At 42.6% G+C, this 21,609-nt stretch overlaps 2 protein-coding genes and 1 pseudogene across 4 annotated transcripts in view; all 3 read left to right on the forward strand.

The window, feature by feature from the left end:
• LOC308324987 (cGMP-dependent protein kinase 1-like) overlaps window positions 1-2,630 on the forward strand; it is a gene marked incomplete at both ends in the record, with an annotated part of 12,491 nt that extends 9,861 nt beyond the window's left edge. Inside the window, 2 exons of the mRNA XM_080777359.1 lie at window positions 1-25; window positions 2,536-2,630. The exon at window positions 1-25 is cut by the window's left edge and continues 46 nt beyond it. Coding sequence (XP_080633485.1) covers window positions 1-25; window positions 2,536-2,630 — 120 coding nt within the window. The remainder of the gene's footprint in view (window positions 26-2,535) is intronic.
• Window positions 2,631-7,699: 5,069 nt separating this feature from the next.
• LOC308325251 (stanniocalcin-like) lies at window positions 7,700-14,389 on the forward strand. 2 transcript variants are annotated; one of them, XM_080777724.1, is made up of 6 exons: window positions 7,700-7,905; window positions 10,438-10,580; window positions 10,766-10,870; window positions 11,469-11,572; window positions 12,046-12,200; window positions 12,859-14,389. In XM_080777724.1, the coding sequence occupies exons 1-6, from the start codon at window positions 7,773-7,775 to the stop codon at window positions 13,026-13,028; spliced, it is 810 nt and encodes a 269-aa protein (XP_080633850.1). In that variant the 5' UTR covers window positions 7,700-7,772; the 3' UTR covers window positions 13,029-14,389. The 2 variants fall into 2 exon arrangements, with proteins under 2 accessions (XP_080633850.1, XP_080633851.1); XM_080777725.1 differs by having other exon boundaries at window positions 12,865-14,389.
• Window positions 14,390-19,542: 5,153 nt separating this feature from the next.
• Window positions 19,543-20,154, forward strand: LOC308326075 (large ribosomal subunit protein mL66-like; annotated as a pseudogene). Its single transcript has one exon. The product of its transcript is annotated as a large ribosomal subunit protein mL66-like (transcript).
• The last annotated feature ends 1,455 nt before the right edge of the window (window positions 20,155-21,609 follow it).

Consider the following 21,609-nt stretch of genomic DNA (forward strand, 5'->3'; position numbering starts at 1 on the left):
GACTCTCCTTTCACTCCTACTGTAAGTACTATATCTACTGTACTGTACTGTACTGTACTGTACTGTACTGTACTGTACTGTACTGTACTGTACTGTACTGTACTGTACTGTACTGTACTGTACTATACTGTACTGTACTGTACTGTACTGTACTGTACCAATTAACTCATCAAAGCCAGGGAACGCTGGACTCTCCTTCAGGTTTATAGCGGTCGGCAGTACTTGCGCGCTCTGCTTGCGCACTAGGCCATTTATGGCCTACTAGTGTGCAACAAGCAAGTAGGCACTCGACAGAGTGCAGTTGTAGTTTAATATGGGGAGACCGGTCCACATACTGTACATACAGCCACCAACACAGTTAGTTTCATATGGGAAGACATAATCAAATGTTTTATGGTCCCTGGATGGCTTGATTCTATATGCTTAAAATAATTGATATAAACATGATTGGAAATCTCTATAGGAAACATGAATGGGGTCTGGATCGGAACTATAGGGCTATAAGTAGACGTGGCTTGGCTAATTGGCCAAATCCCAAAATGTAGACTTCACGGATTGGCCAAGCTTTGCATGACGCTTGTGTCGCCCTGCCAATTATAACTGTGCTTATTTTGACGTGGATAGAACTGATCTTTGAACTGAATTGATTGAAGTTTGAATGGATAATCATCCTCATTCCTTCACATGAATCCACGTTATCTAGAATCCACGTTGGTCCACCTATTCCATTAAATCCGGGAAAGCATCTGTGTAACTTCCTAGCGTTGACCTATTCCCAAAATAGCAGATTTACAAGCACACAGCGCGTCACTTAGTGCCGCGCTGCAAGCTTGTACATCTGCTCCAGCATTTGATTGAGTGTGTTCGTCTAAGCACGGAGTGCCTCTCTATCCAGGACAAGGGGGGAGGTGTGTGTGTGTGGGGGGGGGGTAATCCAAGGCACTGCTCACTTCACACTGGATGTGATTTTTTAAAACATCTTGAATGTGTAAAAATAGCTGTTTTCTGAAGGCATTATTCTGCAGAGCCGGCCCTCGTGACTCTTATAAAGGGTTAATTGAAGTGGGCGATGATGCTGCGATGGACACTGCACCTGAAAGGTGAGCCCAACCTGCATAACTACTATGCGGCCGTAGCTGTGGGCAACCAGATCTACTACTTCGGTGGCTCGTGCACCGTCAAGGGCCAGGTGGAGGTGCACGTCTTCAATGTGGTGTCCTTGCGCTGGAGAAAGCAGGGAGCGGGACAACAGCAGCGCCCACCGGAGGTGCCTTCCGTGTTCTGGGGCCACACAGCCGTGCTGATTGAGGACGTGGTGTACGTGTGGGGCGGGTACCCTCACTGCAACGCCGTGTACGCCTTCGACGTGGACGCCAAGCACTGGTCTCGGCCCGAGGTGTTTGGTGCCCTCCCGGAGGGGCGGGACGACCACTCGGCCTGCCCGCTGGGCAGGGTCATGTACGTCTACGGCGGCTTCAACGACTCAACGGGATACTCCAATGATGTCTACAAGCTGGACACGGCCACCATGGTCTGGTCTCTGGTGGACGCCAGGGGCACTCCAGCATCCGCGTCCGACTACCACTCGGCCACACTCATCGGGGCGAGGATATTCGTGTTCGGGGGCTGCGGCAACGAGGCCAGCCCCTACAGTGTCGCCGTGTTTGACATGGAGACGGAGAGCTGGCTGAGCACGCATTCCGCAGAGCAGCGTCTTCCGGAAGGACGCGTGGGCCATCCGGCCTTTGCCTACAACGACGAGCTGTACTTGTTCGGTGGCGAAAGCTTTGCGGAGACCTTCAATGATCTGTGGAAGTTCAGCCCGGACACGTTGTCCTGGGCGAGGGTGGAACCCCGCGGGAAAGGCCCGTCGCAGAACTTCTGGTGCTGCTGCTGCACGGCGGGGGAGCTCGTCGTCATCTTTGACGACGACCTGTACATCTTGGACCTGAGTCCTAGTCTGAAGACGTTGTGCAAGCTGGCGGTTATTCAGTGCGGTCTGGAGCGGTCGGAACTCCCTCATGACATCAGGTGGGAACTGGCAGCCATGACAAAAAGGCACTGAGCCGCAGGCTCAGTGTCAGTGTCTCAAGAAGAAGAAGAAGAAGAAAGGACAGGTTTAAAATAACATCTAGCCTTTTTTTCCTACTTAAAGTATATTGATCCCAAATGAATGGTCAGGTCTATTTGCATGAGGCCTATATCCCTGTCATCCAGTTCCACCAGCAGCCCTTATAGCATAGGGCGGAGTCCATAAGCATATCGCTACTTATTGCTATTTATTGCGGTGTTTTGTTTTTGTTTTTTCTTTCAAGCCTCGGTTGTCCCATACAAGCCGTCTCTGACGAAGTGGAGTGAATGTAATTTCACCCCACGTTGGTGTGTTTAGCAGACCACGTTGGTCAGTAGAAAAGAAAGACTACTCGACAACAGTAACTTTTTACTGTAACTTTATACTGTGTTGTTTTCATCAGGTAGTGACCTCTAGACAACAGTCAACAGTGTAACTTTAATGTGTTGTTTCCACACAGGTAGAAGGACCTCTAGACAACAGTAACTTTGACTGTTTCCCCGTGGACACAGACGAGCCCCCGCCCGACGAGGAGTCTGGATGGGACATGGAATTCTGACCACATTCACCCTGGCAACACCCCCCCCCCCCCCCCCCCAGTAATAAAACAGTGCTGTTTTGATCAGCTGTGTAATTGACTGCATAAGGAAACTATAATTGTGATAATGCTAGTGCTACCGTGCCCGTCTGGTATTAGTATAGTCCTTTAACTGTATGTCTGTATATATTATCTTTGTATTGACACATTGATCTCGCTTATAAGTCAGATGTCCAAAGTCTGGCCCAGACCAGGGGGACCATTTTGTCTAAAATGTATTATTCGCCTATTATAGTAATGTGAAGTTTCTGAATGATTTGAAATGAAGACTCAGTAGAATGAAATGAACCTGAGCACATAGATTAGAATGAAATGAACCTGATCACTCACTAGAATTCCTACTTAACTGGTGTCTCACTCTCGGGATGTGATAGAATGGTCATGTTTAATTTGAGTTTAAGGTCACTACTTCGGTAGACTTGATGCGAATGGGCGGAGAAGTTGCGATTCTTGCATATTTAATTTGCTGCGGTTTGCCTTCACACTGGCTGTGTCAAGCGCAGCAAGGAAACAAAGCAGGGAATTTTATCAATGTGTTCAATTCATAAAATACACAGTGAAAGCTATGAAAGCTATTAAAAATATACTTAGAGTAATAGTTAGGACTTTTGACGTAAAGTGAGGGTAACGGATGCGGTGTGTCGTCGGTGTGTGTGTGTGTGTGTGTCTGTCTGTGTGTGTCTGTGTGTGTGTGTGTGTGTGTGTGTGTGTGCGCACCAGCCACTGTTCTTTTGGCCACATGAACGAGGCACAGCAGAGACGGGAGCGCAAAATTATCCGAAGTTTACAATAGCTACTCCCAGAGTCCCATATATATAGCCTAATCTAGTTCCCAGAAGTTTTATTTTTCGCCACTAGGCGGGCGAGAAAGACAATTATTATGCATATGCCATGTTAGCTATACAGTTTATAAATCATGCTGAGCTAAACATGTGTTTTAATTTTTTAAGTATTTATATTTAAACAAGATGAAGATGTATCCACCTGCACACAGTGACAGCCCTCCATGTTTACGCACGACAGACAGACAGAATATTCTGGACACTGCAGTGTTTCCTTTCCATAAGCAATAGATGAATGTACTCGTCCTCATATTTCGATCTCCTTATTTGACCACGTCACATGGTAACCTAACGGGACATCTTTGTACTGCGTCAAATGAAACTGTGTTTAGCTCCTTATCCGCCACATAGTTTGCTTCATTTCCTTTATTTGCTGCGGATTGCGTTCTGCACCGAATCGTAATCAAGTGCGATTGGAAGATTTGGGGCATTTTGTTCCAAAAATGTGTTTTGCAAAAATCCACCTGTTGGTGGTGCTATAACAGGCCAATGTGAAAAGGGTGGGATATATTCTAGTAGGAAAGTGTGTGAAAGAGTTCACGTAAATTGCATGCTGCATTCATGATTTGAGGCTTTTTGTTCAAAACGGGCCAATCCTGCAAACTTTGAAAGCCAATGCTTGAATCATTCAAACATTGGCTTTCAAAGTTTGTAGAATGTTGGCCAATTAGGATGGAATATGAAATATCGGACGATCCGTCTTGAGCACATGACTATAGAGATACTGTGTAATGATTTGCGGGATTTTTGGACAATATCTGGAGGAGTAATATCGAAAAATGTGTTTTACAAAGTTCGGCCTCCTGGTGGCGCTATAACAGGCCGTTCTGGAGAATTTGGGGCAGAGGTTCATCTTCGCATGTAGGGAGTGTGTGTGCAAAGTTTGCCATCGACCGGGTTAACGGTGCCGGAGATTAGCTGGTAACGGACGGACGGACGGACACACGGACAGAGTGTGAAACACTGTCTCCCCATGCCTTCGGGCCTGGTGGAGACAACAAGAGTGCAGTGCAGAGTGCCGTTTTTGTTGTTTTGACAACTTAATTACTTATTTGACTTGACTGACAATAAAATAATATTGATGTTGCACTGTAGTTAAATAATGTTAAATAATAATAATACCGGAAATAATACCCAAAAAGTATCCAGGTTTGTTTTCACAATATATGTATGACACTGATTTACTACGACACTATGGCACATTTGAATGTGTTTCTGGTAATATTGTATGTCTGTGGCAAAAATTTTATTTTGACAAAAATGTCCACGACAAGCCAGCATGGCGATGACCGCTGGTTAGGCTTCAGCGCTCTGGAGAGATGCTTATCTTTGGTCTTAATGACGTGGCTGCAGGGTTGACTGACTGACCGACTGGCTGGTTTCCTCCCATCACCTTTCTCACAGCACACACACCCACACGCGCCTGCACGCATGCACGCACGCACACACACACACACACACACACACACACACACACACACACACACACACACACACTGATAAGACACTGCTTTTCCACATTTACCAGATCCGCTTGTTGAATTCTTACAGAGAATAGAGGAGCCACGACGGAACTTTCCTTAAAATGTAGAGTTTACCGGCCTGGGCCATGGCTCAGTGGTCCAGGCACCTTGGCTGGCAATCCAGTCTGGCAGTGCTGCCTGCGGGTTTGACTCCCGATCCTGACGGCCTTTACTGCATGTCTTCCCCCCATCTCTCTCCCCATTTCCTGTCAGCCTACTGTCTGTTCCTCCATAAAATATATAAAATAAAGGCGAAAGCCAAAAAGATTAAAAATAAACAAATAAATGTAGAGTTAACCTCATCCACCCCCCGCCACGGCTGTGGATACATCTGTAGGCGGACTTGAATTGTTAAGTATACAGTAATTATTTAGCTAATTTCTTAATTCATTAAAATTAATGAATCCCTCAGTTCCATGTAATTGACCAAAGTAGTCCAATGGTATTAGTAAGTGATGCCTTTTTTAACTATTTTTAAAAACATTAAAATTGTTCAACCAGCCAATCTACATCGACACATTGTGAGGTTGTGGATCAGCTATTTGAACTACTCAAATGTTTTTCAAAATAGTGAAAAGAATTTAGGGATAAGGGGGTTTAGCACTGACGAAAATAGGGCCCCAAATGTTTGTTTAGAGCATCAAACGTGACGTCATGTGGCAGCCAAGTCTATGGAATTGTAATGATTTTTTTACAGCAGTTTAACATTGATGACATGTGACGTCACGTGAGTGTGATTTTTAAAGTTAAATGAGTTCACCAAGGTCTTATCAATTACAAACCCCATGAAGCAATTGTTGTTTTTGTACCATTCCCGAGACAATAATTTGATTTCGGTCAGTAGGAGACTCAGTAGGAACATTATTATAATTAGGTATTCGGCTTCATGGGGTAGAAAATAAGTTATGTTCTTTTAGGGGAACTATTCTAAAGCTCTATATTTAGGTGCAAACGTATTATATCAACCTGTAGCCTCATCACCATAGGCTATAGTGTTTCTCTGTTACAGGGTGTTTCCCTCTATAGAAAGTCTCTAGAAAACTCATTTTCAGCTCGATTACGCATTTCATCCGATCAGAAGCTGAGTGGTCCACAACCAAAGCCTGGTTGTCACAGGTTCAATTCCAGGCCATGAGCAATGTGGATGTGTGTCCCTGAGCAAGACTCGTAACCCTGCATGAATCCCACCAGCGCCGTAGAATGGCTGCTCACTGCTCCTAGTTGTTATAGGATGGGTAAATGACATCACTGATCCCAGTAGGTAGCTCCCATATAGCGTCCATTTGGTTCCAACGTGTTCAAACGTAGGCTACTATATTGTTGCTATATTAACACATTTTAACCTGGGGACGTCCTAGAACCTCCTCAAGGCCCACCGGGGGTCCCCGGGCCCCACTTTGAGAAGCACTAGGATGAGGCTATTACAGGACTCCATGGTGGAAGACATTCCTTCTGTGTCATTGATCATTGTTTTTCTGCATGACTGACCGTGAGCTTCACTGTCTGGAAAAGCAAAAGAAGCTAAACGTGCCTTGAATCACAATCAGCACATCATGGCAACGTAATTAGGAAGAGATCGTTTCCCATGTTTAGGACCGGCGTTCTATTTTTAGAAAAAGCTTTTTTTTTAAAGTCACCTGCAATTGTCTATAAAGATATAAGACCCTGAACCTGCCTGTAGCTTGTAGATTGATTTGGCTATTTTCAAATTGTAAAACAAAACACAATAAAAGTGTTTATTGTGTTTTGTAATAATAATGATAATCAAAATCTTCAAAGTATAACTATAGTGACTAAAGTTTTCGTATAATTGTAGTGGAGTAAAAGCTACAATATTTGCCTCTGACATGTGGAGTAGAAGTAAAAGTACTGGAGATTGGAAATACTCCTAAAGTAAAAGTAAAATGTACAAGTTATGTTACACCCTTGCAAATATAACAGTGGTTTTCAAACTTTTTCATATCAAGGTCCATTATTTGTCATTTGAGCAACCCACCATTTTTTTTATTACAGACTCAAAATAATATTTTGTTGTCATTCAATGCTGTGTTGATGTTGGTGCCATTTGGAGGCAAACATTGATCAAAATAACAATTATTCTACATTCTTCTACCTGGAACCCCCTAAGGACCATTAGAGCAACTCAACTTAGAACCCTCATGGAACTATATATTTGTGTCCAGTATCAATAGATACTTATCAATAGAACTTAACCCTCATGGAACTATATATTTGTGTCCAGTATCAATCACTATACTAGCGGCAGCACAAAACCATTTGACAGAAGTTGTCAAGAAGTCAAGAAGTTGCACTATGGTAGAAATAGGTCAACAATACAAATCATGCTATAGTTTTGTGGATTTATTGTGCATGTAGGCCTACCCACCCACTCTTGACCAGGCCCATCATAGACTGCCATTCCGGATTTGCCACTGGTCTTAAAATGATCAAATCGAAATGAATTGATACAATGCCACGTGGGACACAAAGTATAATTGTGTCTCAACAGCCCCTGCCATGATTAGATGTCTCTGCAGACTTTCTGGTCTAATGCAGGCTGCTGATTGGCCGTCTCCGCAGAGGGTGTGGTCTAATAATGCATGCTGCTCAAATCTCAATATAAACAGCAGCATGGCAGTCATTCACTCAGTCAGTCAGTCAGCAGCAACGCATCAAGAACAGCAACAAGACAGAAACAGTTCAGTCGTCATTTCATTCAGTGACCTGCAGAGCCAAAGATGTTTGCTAAACAACAGCCGTCATGTCTGGTCTGGTTCCTCCTGCTGCTAGTGGGCAGCAGTGCTGCAAGCATGGAGCTGAGCCCGGAGGAGGGAGCTCCACGCAGGGCACGCTTCTCTGCAAACAGCCCCAGTGAGTATGGGTGGATGGATTGATTGATTGATTGATTGATTGATTGATTGATTATGTATAGGAAAATGCTATGTAGACATTCTATAGTAGGCCTACTTATATGCATTTTATGTATTACCTTGTGTTGTTCTTGCAGTAGGCCTACTGTAAATCGCTCTGGATTTAAGAGCGTCTGCTAAATGCAAAAGTTGTAAATTGTTCATTAACATGCAGTTTGTAGAATAAGCACAGATTGTTTTTACTGAGGTCAGTTTCGAATTGTAGCCACCCGTAAGTGCTCTTTTTGAGAGCGTTTTGAAGGAGGATAGGGATTTACATATCTTTACGCCTGTTGGTAGGGTGTTCCACATTTTTGTGTCAAAGGAGCGATTGTTTGAGCCGGATCTGTGTTGAATGTGATTTGTGGAAGAGAGGAGAGTGGTAAAGCACAAGAGTTCTTAAAAAGTTCTATACCTTGAGTCAATGTCACTGTGGAAGGAGATATAAGGTGGCGAACTTAAAAGAGGGTCCAAGGCAGCTCTGTCCAGTTGAAGTAGAAAAAATCCTTTATTTCATTTTAAAAGGGTTAAAAACACGACCAACGCGTTTGGGCCTGCATGGGCCTTCATCAGGGTCAACTGAGAGGAGAGTGGTGGTTGGTGTTGATTTCGTCGACTAAAACTGTGGAGAAAGAAAATTCACATTGACTACCTTTTTTTCACAGACGAAAAACGAAATAAAAACTACGTTATGATGACTTAAACTATGACTAAATATGTTGACATTCATCAGCAAATCAAAACTAGACAAAAATGTTAGGGGGAACTGAAAGACAAAGACTAAAATTAAATCAATAGTTTCTGTCAAAGTCAACACTGGAGTGTTAGCAGGGGTGCAAAAAAGTGAAAGTCCGGAATTAAAACATTACTTGAGTGAAAGTAATGGTATTGGTTTACAAGTTTTCAAATGTATAAAAGATCATTTATGATACCGGTAATAATACAAATCTACAAAGTAACTAGTAACTACGTTTTCAAACAATTTAATTCAGTAAAAGTACAAATGTTTCCTCTGAGATGTATAGTGGTGCAGAAGTAAAAGTTCAGAAAATTGTTAATTGTTATTGTTATTGTAATTGTAATTGTATTGTTAAGGTAAAAAATACCTCTAAATTGTACTGAAGTGCAGTACTTGAGTAAATGTACTTACCGGTAGTTACTTTACACCACTGTCCATTAGCAAGGATAGGGTTGCATTGTTTGAATAAACAACAACTATGTATTGTGTTTTTACCATGGCTGGATTACTGCACTGATATAATTTGAATGATCCACGTTCTTGAATAAACAACATTAGGAAGCAAGACCCAAGATGCACGCACCCACACACACGTCACACTTCTATATTGTGTACCTGTATATAAACTATACCTTTAGAAAGAGGAGAGACAGAGAGATTAATTATAGTTAATTGTGCATGCTGTTCCCATGAATTAGCTACTATACTTAAACGAACCAATGTTTCTCAAAGCTGCAGACCCCCATCTGAAAATATTTTGTGTCAAGGACACCGGGTGGCTCCTGGCTATATCTTGCGCCACCCCTCACCCCTTATCACTAAACTTATTTGCCATTTTTTACTATTTTGAAAAATCTTTTAAACTAGTCCAAATAGCAGATCTACAAGCTCACAACGTGTTGATGTAGATCGGATGGTTGAACTACTTAAGTAAAAAATGGAAAATACGTTTACAGATAAGGGATAAGGGGTGGTGCCCGGTGTTTAAGTGTTTACAAAATATTGCAAATATTTAAATTTATTTTTCAAGATGTATTTATGTATTTAATCCATTCAGAAATGTAATGCTACTGCTATTACTATTTTGGGCTCGTTTTCGTGGACCTGATCACTTGTTTCTCTCGCAGAAACTGCCAACACAGATTGTGCACGCACACACGCACGCATGCACGCACACGCACACGCGCGCACACACACACACACACACACACACACACACACACACACACACACACACACACACACACACACACACACACACACACACACACACACACATTGTCATACACACATCCTTGCATTCTGCTGTGTTTGCACTTTGCTGTGAAGGTAACAACATCAACGGGAATAGCTCCAGCTGATGTGGGAGTTTCTCTGTTATCAGTCTCAACAGAACAACACTTACTTTGATTGTGTTTTTAGGATTGGCAAAGTTTATTTGGTAGTATCACAACAACATGGCAGGTCAAACACTGTTTGTCAGGTATTTTCAGAGAAAGCAAGCGCATGTAAGAGACAGGTCTACAAAAGAAGCAAGCCCAAAAGAAGCGACCAGTTTTACATCTTGAAACTAATACAGCGATTATTTGAAATGGAGTCTTTAAAAGAATGTCCATTATGGAGTCTTTAAAAGCCAATCTACAGACGAAAGTGTCCGTTCCCATGTCGATCTTCAGTCATTCCAGTCTTTTGAACCTATGTGTGTGTGTGTGTGTGTGTGTGTGTGTGTGTGTGTGTGTGTGTGCGTGCGTGTAGATGACGTGGCCAGGTGTGTTAACGGGGCGGTGGCAGTGGGCTGTGGAGTGTTTGCCTGTCTGGAGAACTCTACCTGCGACACGGACGGAATGCACGAAATCTGTCAGCTGTTCCTGCATACAGCTGCTACCTTCAATACCCAGGTATGTGTATGTCTCTCTCTCTCTCTCTCTCTCTCTCTCTCTCATATTATTATTATTATTTTTTGCCATTTTAAGAAATATTTTCTCCTAAGCTGTGTTCTCCTTATATACAGTAACAAAGCTGTGTTCTCCTTAAGAGAGTTTCATAGTTCAGTCAGTAAGTAAGCTGTTTCTTCTTCCTTCAGGGAAAAACGTTCGTGAAGGAAAGCCTTCGCTGCATCGCTCAGGGAGTCCAAACCCAAACCCAGACCATCCGACGCTGTAACTTATTCCAGACCATGATTGCTGAGGTAGACGCACGCGTGCATGCATGCGCACGCACGCACAAACACACACACACACACACACACACACACACACACACACATGATTTTCACATCAGGACACGCCCCCCTCATCTAGACTGAGTGGCAAAACATTGAGCAGCATGAGTGTTGGAGTTTGGAAGCGCTCGTTGGATATCACTCAACCGAACTGCGTACCACCTGTTTTTCAATGTCACATAATGCAGGAGGCAGCAAAATCATGTGTTATTGAAAACAAACACTTCCAAACTCTGACTTTCAAATTTCTTGACAGAAAGTAGCTCATAACGTTTCTATGGTGGATGTTTATGAAACAAAAACTTAGATAGATAGAAAGGGGATAATTCAAGATTTTCGTACTTTTTGGTGAGTATAACATTGTTTAATCCAATCAGACAGGACTTTTCTGTTTGGTTGAATGGGCTGTCAAGGCTAGAAAGTTATCCTTTTTTGCCTTAATGTCTGACTGTACCTCTGTGCTGTTTACATGTATGACTAATAAAGTTTGGTCATCCTTTTATCTTTTGCATCTCTGTGTTGTTTACAATTATAACTATAATAAAGTATTGTGTTACCTCTGTAGGTCCAGGAACAGTGCTACAACAGTCTGGACATCTGCACGGTGGCGCGCACCAACCCTGATGCCATAGGAGAGGTGCTGCAGATCCCTACACACTTCCCTAACAAGTGAGTAACGCCAGGGGTCAATATGTCCATACAGGGGTCAGGGGTCATCAATATGTCCTACAGGGGTCATCAATATAGTCACCGTACACGGACAAATGTGTCCGTGGTAAGACTTGGCCTCGTCCGTGGCACATTTTAGATTGTTTTTATACACCATTATTATTATCATAAGCCCCAATTACTGAATGTCAGTCTCCAGATTTATGACACTCATTTACTATGACACTACTGTATATGGCACATTAGGAGCCCAATTAATGGCTCTCTAATGTTTAATTTGTAAGAACCCCCTTAACTCTGAGAGTGTTCAAATGGAACCAAATGGACCCATAAGTCAGCATCTGTACACTATCTCGAGTTTCTGGAATTATTATTATTGTCTGTGGCAATTACGATACTATATATTATGTGTCTCATTGTCCAGGTATTACGGTACTCTCCAGTAATGATGTAATTTGTATCTTATATTCTAGGTATTACGGTACTCTCCTACAGTCCCTGCTAGCCTGTGACGAGCAGACGGTTTCGGCGGTCCGGGCGGGTCTCGTCTCCAGGCTGACGGACGACATGGAGAGCTTCGTCATGCTGGTGCAGAACAAGCCGTGTGCCAATGGGGCGGGCAGCGCCGGTAGGCCTCTTACAATTATTACATAATTGCCTAATCACCATTATTTGTGATTAATCACAATTATTTTGTCATCGTCATAATCCTTTCCATACAGTAGGCCTACATAAAAGGAATCACACCCATGTGAAGTGAGGGTGTTCTTATTATCATACATCATCATTCTGGCCAATCACAATGCGTCCTCACTTTTCCGTCTTCACTTTTATCTTCAATGTTTGTGTATCATATTTTGTGTTACTGTTACATTTACACAAACCCGGAAAGCTGGGCATAGGAGAGGGGCTATAGCGCCCCTCAAAAAACAGAAATAGCTTACAACTCGAACTACAACATGACGTCACTGAAGCTGCGGTGGTAAGCAACTCACCGCTGACCCCAGCACATCTCTCTGTTTTTACTAACCGCTGTGGTGTTTAGGTCTGGAGTATGCATTCCACTTTACTGTGACAGTTAATGTTCAACTTAAATGTTGTAATGGTGACAGCTAAAGGCACCGGAGGTCAACTTTGTTATAATGGTGACAGTCATAGGCACCGGAAGTCAACTTAAATGTTGTAATGGTGATAGACCTTGTCATGTGTTGGTGAAATAGTTTTAAATGTTGTAATGGTGACAGCCCTATAGTCATGTGTTGGTGAACTAATTGTAATGCTGACAGCACTAGGCAGCGGAGGCGCCCACAGCAACCCGGCCAGCTGGAGGAACATGCCCGTGTTCAACATCCAGCCCAGCTTCAGGGGAAGAGACCCCACACACCTGTTCGCCCGCAAGAGGTCCGTGGACAGCAGTGACGACGGCGACCAAGACCAGTACATGGGAGAGAAATAAGAGTAGGCCTACAGAAGTCCTGACGTCGCTCGTTCATCCACCTGTCGCCGAAGTCATTTTCTCTATGGAGAATAACATTGGGGGTCATCTTAGAATCGTCTCATATAAGAATTGTGGTCAAAAAATGATGGACTGTCCCTGTGATATTGGCGGGTGGCTTTGTATCGTTTATGATAGTCATTCACTCATGTTTGATAGTCTGACTCATATGGATATGAAGCCTCAAAACCGACCAGAAACAAACTGCCGGGATAATTTGTTTGGAACAGTTCTTATTTGACACAATATTAAACACGTCTGTGGAAAAAACCGTGACCCAGGTAGGATGCGTAAATTACGTCAAACTTCGATGCTCTATAACAACATCAAAACAACGAAATGAATGTGCGCTTTCCTTATTATTCACAACGACATGCACAAATAGGCCTATATATAGTCACGCATACACGCTTTTAAACACTACGCCGTGTTAATTTCGACCCAGACAGCGTTCCAATGCACAAATGTAAATGTGACCAAATGGTGCCGCAATTTGCATTGGTTACATTTGATCACATTTGGTAATATCTGTTCTGTACACGTTTTAAACACGCTCATATACACGCTTTAAACTGTTCATTCCACTCGGAGAGCGTACAAATGCACAAATGCAACAAAATGTAAATATAATTTGCATTGGGTTACATTTTACATTGGGTTACAGTTTTTGTAACAAATGGATACATTAGCGCACATCTCTTAAACACTTTGCACACTCTTACAAATGGGATCAAATTAACATTTGATTTAAGTTTTCTTTTTTTACTGTGTAGCGTTATCTACGCTCACACGCACGCACAAGCAATGTTTTTTAAATGCTACACGTTTGAATGCTGATTCTTTGGTGTAATTATTCGGGGACTATTACTTGAGGTGAACGGACAACATTTGGATTTCTTGATCATGTTTTTATCGCACCAGATTAATTAGGCCAATGAACCTGTTGTCCATCGAGGTTCACGTCGGTCAGACTTTTAACTATGCAGGTGATCTGAATCCTATTGTGCTTTATTATAATTATATTTATTTTCTTGATACGATGCTAATGCAAAAGGCAGCCACATTGGTATTATTTTGATGATTATTATTATTAAATATGAATTCTTAATCTGGTGTGAGGTTGAAAAGCTGGTGCCTCATGCTGGCCGTGGGGTATTGAGTATTGCTTATGATCACATGATTGGTTGATTAAAAATAATTATATAAATATACATGAAATGTTGTTTTTTAATATCTAAAAGAATATTGCAGATGTTTTGCTATTTGCGGAAAATGTGTCTTTAAGTGGTTAAGCTTGTATTCAGTGTTGTATTGTATTGTTTGAGAAGTGGTACACGCATCATGCAAGGTCTGGACGACTGGAGCGTGAGTCTGGTACTCTGCTGCAGACTGTTGAAATAAATTATATTATATGTTTATTTTGGGCTGGTGTGATTTTCTATCTATCTATCTATCTATCTATCTATCTATGTATCGGGTTCCTACACATTTGGAATTTTGAAATTCCATTCAATTTCCAGACTGATTTCGGGCCCGCGCGTCGCTCCCGGCAAGTGGGGGTCAGAGCGTTCAGTGTCAGGGGGACCATGCTTTCATGCTTGTATAATAATAAAAATCTACAAAGTAACTAGTAACTTAAAATAATTGTAGTGAAGTAAAAGTAGGCCTACAATATGTGCCTGTTACAGCACCAGCCTATAGGGGAAATGGACTGCAACATGAATGCGATGGACCCCTCTTAAAACCTCTCAAATGAACCACCAGCAAACAGGAGGACAGTCTTTCCATGGGTTTTATTTCGTCTTTAGGGGGGGAATTAAAAGACTTCAGTGCACTGTGCCTACACATGTTGCGACCGCAGGTCGGAACATGTGTAGGCACAATGCAAGGAATAAATGCATTCGCCATGTATCCGAAGGAAGTCTGATCCAATCACTTTTAGATTTCTCCAGTTTAATCCTGAGTTTAAGTTTTGTAGTGTTCAAGATCAGATTTTAGGCATGTTTAAGCCTCCAGGAAAATCCGTGTTGAGGTTCTTAATCCACTGTTTTTCATTAAAACGTCTTTGTCCTACTGTCCAGTTAGGATTGTGTTGAAGTCCAGCGCATTTTAGAGCTTCAATGCCGTGCGCCATGAAATGTTGCACCAATCTTGTGGTTGTCTTTTTGGCATTGTTAATATTGTATCTGTGTCGTCCCAGCCTAGTACCTATTGTTTTACCTGTCTCTCCGACATATTGTAAACCACATTTTTCACATGTGATTAAATAAATGCAGTTGCTGGTTCTGGCTGTTATTTGTTGTTTAATCTCTAAGACGCGTTTTGTGGTTCTATTTTTTACTAATTGTTTGGGTTTGAAGTATTCTGGTCCCTGGCGTGCTGGTGTGTTGATTTCTTTTAGCTTGCTGTGTACTAGATAAGGGGGGGGAGTCTGAGCAGCAAAACAACAAAGAAATCAACACTAACTATTCTAAGTGAACTGTCAAATGCAATTACTACCCTAACTCCTACTCAACAAGTTACCAAACCCGACTGGTTGGATCATTGCAATGTGGTTTTTATCTCATAAGGTGACAAACAGTGGCACTAGGAGAACACATTATAGAGCACAGAGTGAGCAGTGCGTTTGCTGGCAGTCCACATGAGAGTGAAGCGAGGACGCCCTGCACTGAACAGAGGTGGCCTTTTATCCTCCTCCACCACCCGCCGAAGACCAATCACCGCCTCCAGGCTCCAAGTCGCCACCTACTTTCCAAAGCATTCACTTACTCTCTCTCACTCTCTGCCCACTTCCACAGATGACACACCTGTCACACATCACTCATCAAGCCACCACATACCAGGGAAAAGAAGGTTAACCCTACCTATTTTCCAACCTCCCCATACTCATATAGACCCGGGGTAGTGCCTCTGAGATGTAGTGGAGTATAAATAAATATACGATATATATCAGGTTCACAGACAAGTTTGCTCAGATAACAGCCGTAAGTTCATTTGTATTGTTGAGTCTTATGTCTCACACCTTCCTCTTGACAATACAACCTAGATTCTCTGTGGGGTTCAGGTCAGGCCAGTTGCCTGGTCAGTTAGCACAGTATTACTATGGTCAGTACAGCAATTGGGCTAGTCGTTTTGGCAATGTGGGCAGGTGCCAAATCGAGCTGGAAAGGAAAATCAGCATCTCCATAAAGCTCAACATACTGAAGCACAAAGTAAATCTCCTGGTAGATGGCTGTGCTGTGTATGACTCCAGTGTGAGGTTTAAATCTCCTGGTAGAGGCTGTGCTGTGTATGACTCCAGTGTGAGGTTTTCACTGTCAGTGATGATTTTGGGTGCATGTCATCTGCTGGTGTTGGTCCACTGTGTTGTATCAAGTCCAGAGTCAACACAGCCATCTATCAGGATATTTTAGAGCATTTGTGTCCAGGTAGCTCCTGCTGTAACTTCATTGTCGAGCTTGGGCGGCCAATCGTGGTCCTGGATTCACTGTGCCTCGCACCCCGCCCCTTCTGCCAAAAGCCAATCACAAACAAAAAAGCTAATCACAACAATGCCGGTGTTGTAGTATTGTTGCAGAAAAAACGAGGGGGGCCGCCCACCTCCCACAGCTATAGACAGACAAATAAAGAAATAATAATAAAGTTTGATTCTTAACACTGTCAGCTTGTTCTTTTGTCATTCTATGGCATGTCATGATCTAATAATTAGGTTTTTAATTAAACGTAACCCACATGTCCATTTGGAAATCAGTTGGCTGTTCGTTGCAATGAGGTCTTCGATCATTACAATATTTTCTCATTTGATTAGTTTACCGCCTTTTTTCATTGTTCAGTCCAGCTCCTGACAAACTAACGGACTGTGGGCCTCCTTTCTTTAATATCCAATTTGATTGACTGATCCTAACATTACATGCAATCGCTTTGATTCCGTTAATAGGCTGCATCTTAGTCTATTTGAGACCGAGGAAGCCAAAGTCGATCATGACTGTATGTAATATATTCTAATTTATACAAAAGTGATGTTAGACTACTTGTTTCATTTTATTTCTATTATTTGTAACAAAATGTCATTGAAATGACATGTTCCTCAATTGTACAGTAGAATATATTATTTATTCATATCATTCATTCATTGTATTATACAGGGGCACATTGCTTTACACAGCACAATCAATTTGTAACGTATAGCCTGAATACCGGTAAGTGAATAGCAAAATATTGTGACGTCATGATGTTGACATCATCGGATGGCAGAGGAGGCTGAAAAACAGCCAAAAGACATGCACATAATTATGCCTTGCAGCCTTAGTAGGCTGGGTGCTGGATCAAACAAAGTCACAGATAAAGAATAAAACAAAGCCTGCACATCATATCAAATGATCGGATATCATCATCATCATCATCATGATAAAGGCATAATTGCTCACTTCACACAAGCGTGGTTTCTGACTTCCACTTGTGACGTGTCATGTGGCACTCAAGTGAGTCGGTCTATGATGGTCCTGACGCCTAAGTTGTCATGCCCTGATCAACTTGTTCATCTCATCTCTTGTTCATTTGAAGTGAACAACATAGAAATATCAATTTCTAACTAGAAATGCACTCTGTTGAGCTGCCAACTGGCACATTGCACACAAGTAGGCCATGTATGGCCTACTTGCGTGCCATGAGGTGTGCTCACCACTGCTGTCAAGTATCAATAAAATCACACCCGTGTGAAGTGAGGGGCGCTAATATATTAAAGCCTAACTCTTGTTGCTATGATTAGGTGATGTAATGGTGATGTAAAACAAACGGTGACAAAAGAAATTATCTTTATTGTTAATGGCATTTAATGGGACAAGATGATGTACATTTTTCCTTCATTGTCTATGGCGTTTTTAAAACAAACATTGAACTAAAAACAAACATTAAACCTGTATATAGGAGGGGCTAGCGCCCCTCAAAAACTATAGACTTGGCTCCCACTAGAGTCTGCTCTCTAAAAGCTCTCTGCTGTTGTCTAGGTTTGAAATACAGCAGTGGTCAGTGGTCCCTCATTGCCCGGTGGAGTACACCGACACATATATTGACCTTATACCAATTTTGAAACATACTTAGTTATGATGTCGAGAACAGTGGTTTCTCATTGGCTGGTGGAATGTACCGACATTATACATACATACTTGGCCGACGCCACCAATACATACTTGGTCCCTGATTGGCTGAGTGACGCCACCAACATACGCAGCCGATAACAGTACTACAGTACTTGCTTGTGCAAGTAACAACATAGCTATCATAACTATTGAAACTAGAAAGTGTGGTTGAACAGACAATGTCAAGCTTTGAGTCTTGCAAGTACAGTATGATGATGTATTGACCTCCTACATCAGGGGTATTCAATTAGATTAGGCCGGGGGCCACAACTGTAGAATGATTGTGTGTGGGGGGCCGCACTGTGTGCGCGCGAAGCGCGGAAATTTGTGGGTTCTCAAAATGCTTTTTGTGCTCAAACACGAAGATTTATGTATATTTCCGCACAGTAATGAGCAGGGTAATATGTCTATACAGGTATATGCCACCTTAGAATAGATGTAGGCCTAGACCTATTTGACAGTGCATAAACAGCATTGCTTTGACATTAACGACCATCAGCTGGACGGACACACACACACACACACACACACACACACACACACACACACACACACACACACACACAAACATTACATAGAGCAGTGATTCCAAAGTGGGGTTCGGGGTCCGGGGACCCCCAGGGTCCTTGAGGCAGTTCCAGGGGGTCCCCAGGGAAATGGTTTGGAATCAAATGGACCCTTATGGGTCTGTAACTCTGAGAGTGTACAAATGGAACCAAATGGACCCTAACAGGGTTTATTATTGTGAGAATGATGGCTTCCATTTTCGCAACTTTTCAGGACGAGAAAGCCTGCAGTTTCTATTAGCTTGGATTCTCCATTGATGTCACTGTTGGGTGGGTTTCTGAACTGCCCACAGCCCTCCTATGTGACACAGACAGAGTAGAAAAAAACGTGTCATTTTATCATGATTATTAGTGAGGACCTATTATATGAAGATAGGTTGAAAAGTGGTCCTTTAATGATTACCGTCATTATGGTAATCTCACATTTAATATCACACACACCATACCTGTAACTCTTATTAGCCCTATTATTATTCTCAAAAAAAAAGAAAAAAAAAAGAGTTTTTTTTTTTTTTTTTTTTTTTCAAAATTCTTCCAGGGGCCACAAGGAGGCGCTCCGCGGGCCACATGTGGCCCGCGGGCCGCCAATTGAATATCCCTGTCCTACATGATGTCACAATGACCCTAAAAAGTTTTACGACATAAAAAAGGCGGGCAAAATACTATAAGTATTACCATAGTCTGGTTGCAACCACACTAAATATCACACCAATATTTGGAGTTATGATAAAGTAACGAAACAAGCCAAACATCAAAGGTGAACCATCCAAGATGGTGGTGCTCAGCGTGTTGAGAGGCTTGTGGACCTCTGTGTGTGGCATAAAACTAGGGCCGCCAGGGGCCACAGTGGGCGCTCTTCACAGGATATTATGTGTACCCCAGCTGTCTGTGCTAGAAGCCATTCAGAGCAGGGAGATCCGACAAGTGGTGGAGAAGCAAGAGGGGAAAACGACAACTATTGAGGGAATTACAGTGGATGGCCCACGGCCACCGGCACCAGAACCACCTAACCCCTCTGTGTCATCCGATGGAATCTACAGCACAGATATGACTGATGTCTTGCTGCTGCGCCAGTTTATCAGGTCAGATGGATCATGTTGCCCAAGAGAATAACTGGCCTTTGTGCAGAGGAACATTCCAAGGTCGCCATCTGTGTGCAGATAGCTCACAGAGCAGGTCTGCTTTCAGCCCATAAGCCCAAACTGCCAGAGGGACACATCCCCAAGCCCAAACCAAAGCTCAACAGATACATGACCCGCTGGTCCATCGACACAGTGAAGCCAATCTATGAGAAAGTGGTGTAAGAAGAGAATGCCTATTAGCCACCCAGCACTTAAAAATAATGTGCGCTATAGCATCAAGCACATCAAATTCAACCACTGATGGACATAATGCCTCCTTATCAAGGTAGAAGATGGACAAAACAGAGTGGGACCAGAATGCAAAGTCCTATACACAGAGCCTAAACCCGTACAGAAAATATTCCATGTTCGAGCTTTGCTTGACACGTTGTGAGCACAAACAGACTATACTGGGTTTAATACCAATTAACCTAAGTAGGTTCCTAGGTTGTACAATCAGGGTTGGTGACAATGTAATCATAACCAAAGATGAGGTTTCATTCTGAATAAAACATCTCTCCCCAACTCAGCCACAAGCTCAAGCTGCACTGCCTGCAGGCCTGTATGAAAAATAGTTCCACGAGGAACTCTTTGTCGTTGGCCGTGCTGCTTTCTCCATTTTTGTTTAGTGTGGTGGTTTGGTTATCCGCATCAATCAATCTCACGTGTGAATGACTAAGAGGGGAGGCGGTGTCGGTGTCCAAGGGCGGCAGAGTAGCCTATCTTGTCCAAGACAAGACATTCATTTTATCTCTCGCTCCCTCGTTCTGTGACCAACACCACCACCCTCTCTGCCCTCCCTCTGCACGTCTTGCTTCGCTTGTCGCTTCTCACGAGAGCCTCGCTTCTCGCAAGAAGCGTGGCCGTGCGGACGGTACGGTCACTGGTGTTGCTGACAGCCGACTCACAGCTTCTTCTGAATTAGCCTACTTTATCATTGCCTTGAAAAAGACTGTGGGGCGTACTATATCCATTTTGCTTTTTGCTGTTTTCTAAAACAAAACAACGTGCGCTCTGTTTGCGACAAAGCGACTGGAAGGATTACAGACATACCAAGTAGCCAATCATATGCTGAGTAGGTCGGTTGATGTATTAATTTATTAGCCTACCCGATCAGCGATCACCAGGCTATATAATGCTGCGCACATATATTATATAGCCTATTTGAAAAATACCCAGCATAAAAAATACCCAGCATAAATAAAAGCGTGATTCATACTCCTATTTTAGAGCCGAATAAAAGTCGGTTCGGCTCTGTAGAGTCTACAATGTGACGTCATTTGGGGTTCACGTCCTAAAGTCGTCTCTTCGGTGCTACTGAACATTTCTGACGAGCCAAAATCATTTCGGCACTACGGTAAAATAGGAGTATGAATTGGCCCTAAGCCTTGCCTAGCCTTACATACCCGTTGCCTATGGCTCTGTCTTCGGCCTTGCAGAGTAAACAATAGCCAGCTTATTGTGTAAAAAACAAATGCTATAATTATTATTAGCATTACAAACTAATAAAAGAACCCTTGTAAAAAAAAAGAAGTTGACCTTTAGGACTCAGCTTCCTTGAAAAAAGAAAATGAACAAATATCTTATGTTACCTCATGTGTTAGATAAAAAAACATGCAATGGACATAAAACATAAAAAATAACTAACAGATTTCTTCCCCTCCTGTATGAGTCTTCTTGTGTCTTTTTAGATCACTCATTTGAACAAAGCCTTTGG

Source organism: Protomyctophum bolini (genome assembly GCF_963924005.1).
Source record: "Protomyctophum bolini genome assembly, chromosome: 12".
NCBI classification, from domain to species: Eukaryota; Metazoa; Chordata; class Actinopteri; order Myctophiformes; family Myctophidae; genus Protomyctophum; species Protomyctophum bolini.

What these genes read in the sequence shown, in the direction of transcription:
- LOC308325251 (XM_080777724.1), top strand. Translation starts at nt 7,773, where the DNA reads ATGTTTGCTAAACAACAGCCGTCATGTCTGGTCTGGTTCCTCCTGCTG. An exon ending in CTGCTACCTTCAATACCCAG is followed by an intron (nt 10,581 to 10,765) that starts GTATGTGTATGT and finishes TTCTTCCTTCAG; the next exon opens with GGAAAAACGTTCGTGAAGGA. An exon ending in CCTACACACTTCCCTAACAA is followed by an intron (nt 11,573 to 12,045) that starts GTGAGTAACGCC and finishes CTTATATTCTAG; the next exon opens with GTATTACGGTACTCTCCTAC.